This window comes from Prunus avium, chromosome 1 (genome assembly GCF_965620075.1).
Source record: "Prunus avium chromosome 1, drPruAviu1.hap1.1, whole genome shotgun sequence".
Lineage (NCBI taxonomy): Eukaryota > Viridiplantae > Streptophyta > Magnoliopsida > Rosales > Rosaceae > Prunus > Prunus avium.
Window position 1 is genome coordinate 53,220,020 of NC_142284.1, and position 2,285 is coordinate 53,222,304.

The 2,285-nt window shown below is 49.2% G+C and overlaps 1 protein-coding gene across 1 annotated transcript; it reads left to right on the forward strand.

The window, feature by feature from the left end:
- Window positions 1–205: 205 nt before the first annotated feature.
- Window positions 206–2,063, forward strand: LOC110772850 (uncharacterized). The gene is made up of 2 exons (XM_021977329.1): window positions 206–1,036; window positions 1,539–2,063. The coding sequence occupies exons 1-2, from the start codon at window positions 206–208 to the stop codon at window positions 2,061–2,063; spliced, it is 1,356 nt and encodes a 451-aa protein (XP_021833021.1).
- Window positions 2,064–2,285: the final 222 nt, after the last annotated feature.

A 2,285-nucleotide genomic window follows, 5' to 3' on the forward strand; every position in this document is an offset into this window, starting at 1 on the left:
CTCCATTAAGGGCTTGTTTGGGAGTGCTTCTAGAAGGGTCAAAAGCTCTTTCTGATAACTAAAAGCGCTTCTGACAGCGTTTGACAAAAAAGTTTAGAAGTGTTTCTGGGTCATAGAAGCACTTCCTGGAGAAGCACCCCTCTCCCATCTTTCATTTGCAGATGATTCGATATTATTTTGTAAAGCCACTGAAGGAGAAGTGGACATGGTTAAGCACGTCCTTGAGCTGTATGAAAATGGCTCCGGGCAGCAAGTTAACTTTGACAAAAGTTCTCTCTTTTTTAGCTCAAATTGTTCGCAAGGAGCTCGTGATTGTTTGGCAAGACATTTAAACATCCCCCAGGGGCGGGGTTTTGGGAAATACTTGGGACTCAAATCTGAGTTTGGCCACTCCAAGAAGGAGGTGTTTGAAGAGATCAGGGAGAAGGTGGCGACATGTGTGCATGGGTGGGCAGAGAACTTTCTGACAATGGCTGGAAAGGAGGTGTTGCTGAAAGCAGTGGCACTTGCGCTACCTACGTATATGATGTCTTGCTTCCTACTTTCGCAGGGTGTGTGTGAAGATATCCTTCGTGCTCTTGCTTCCTTTTGGTGGGGTAGTCAAGGTACTAGAAAGGGGTTACACTGGGCAAAGTGGAAGAAGTTGACACAGAGGAAGGAATGTGGGGGGCTGGATTTTAAGGACTTGTTTTGTTTTAATCGTGCCATGCTTGCCAAGATTGGCTGGCACTTATTATCGCAGCTGAATTCGCTGCTTCATCAGGTGTTACAAGCGAAATATTTTCCTAATGGCTCTTTTCTGGAGGCACAGCTTGGACGGGGGCCGTCATGGGGATGGCGAAGCATGTTAAAAGGGCGGCAGGCTTTGATGGCGGGGCTCAGATGGCGTATTGGGGATGGACAGTCAGTCAATGTACAACGAGATCCGTGGTTGCCGATGCCCTACCACTTTAAGGTAAGGACACCATCACCCCTGCTGCCGAAAAGGGTATCGGACCTTATTGATCCTATTTTGCGCCAATGGGATGTGCATACGGTATGTCGTTTATTTCATAAAGAGGAGGCTGACTCCATTTGGGCTATGGCACTTAGTCGATTTGGATGCCCAGATCATTTGATGTGGCATTTCACCAAAAATGGGCTCTTTATTGTAAAGTCTGGGTATCGAGTGGCAGTGGAGTTGGATTCCAATGGCCTCCTAGGAAGAAGAGGGATTGGAGGAACTAGTGCTGATAGGGGAGGAAGACGGCTATGGATCAATCTGGGAAGTGAACGTGGTGGGCAAGATTCGCCATTTTGTCTGGAGATGCTGTCAGGACTATACAGCTGCGTGGAGTAACCTGAAGCGGCGAGGTATGCAGGTTGATCCGGCGTGCCCATCCTGTCAGCAACATGAGGAGACGGTGGCCCATCTTCTGTTCCATTGCAACTATGCACAGCTGTTTTGGTTTGCATGCCCCATTCAATTAGATGTTCCGTCGTTGCAGGGGGGGACTTTTGCGGACATCTAGTTGGGGCTGTGTGATCGTTTTGCACAGGATTCTGGACGGGATGGATTGCTGAGCTCAATTGCATACGGGCTCTGGCGACTATGGAAGTGCCGAAATACTCTGGTATTTGAAGGGACCACGGTTCACCCAGCAGAGGCTGTGGAGTTTATGTACAAACAGCACAATGAGTTTTTGCAAACCAAGGAGCAGGGGACGGAGACAACACCCAGCTATGGAGTTGGCGGAGTACAGCCAAGCATGGGCACTCAGCAATGGTCCTGCCCTCCGATGGCTTTCGCTAAAATTAATTGTGAAGGGGCATGGACATCACAAACTCTGCGTGGTGGGTGGGGTTGGGTGATACGTAATGCATCTGGTGTTTTCAAAGGGGTTGGGCGGGAAGGTGGCGTGCGATGCGGCTCGGCAATAGCTGCTGAAGCTGAGGCATTACGGGCTGGTCTGTGTGCGGGGTTGGACCAGGGCTGGCAACGGGTGGTGCTGGAGTTTGACTCCAAGCTCATGATTGATATGTTGACAGGGGCGGTTGTTCTGACTCCCGGGTTGAAGGTATAGCGCATGACATTCGACTTCTGATGCGGCAGTTGCAGACTGTGGTCTTGTCTTTTGTTCCTAGAATAACTAATAATGTGGCGCATGTAGTTGTTGCCTTTGCGTCTAAAACCCAAGGTCTGTGTAGGTGGGAGGGCTCTCCCCCACTTTGGTTACATAACTCTTTGGCAAGTGATGTAAACTCTTATTTTACGGATGAATGAAGTGGAATTATCGATTTGACAA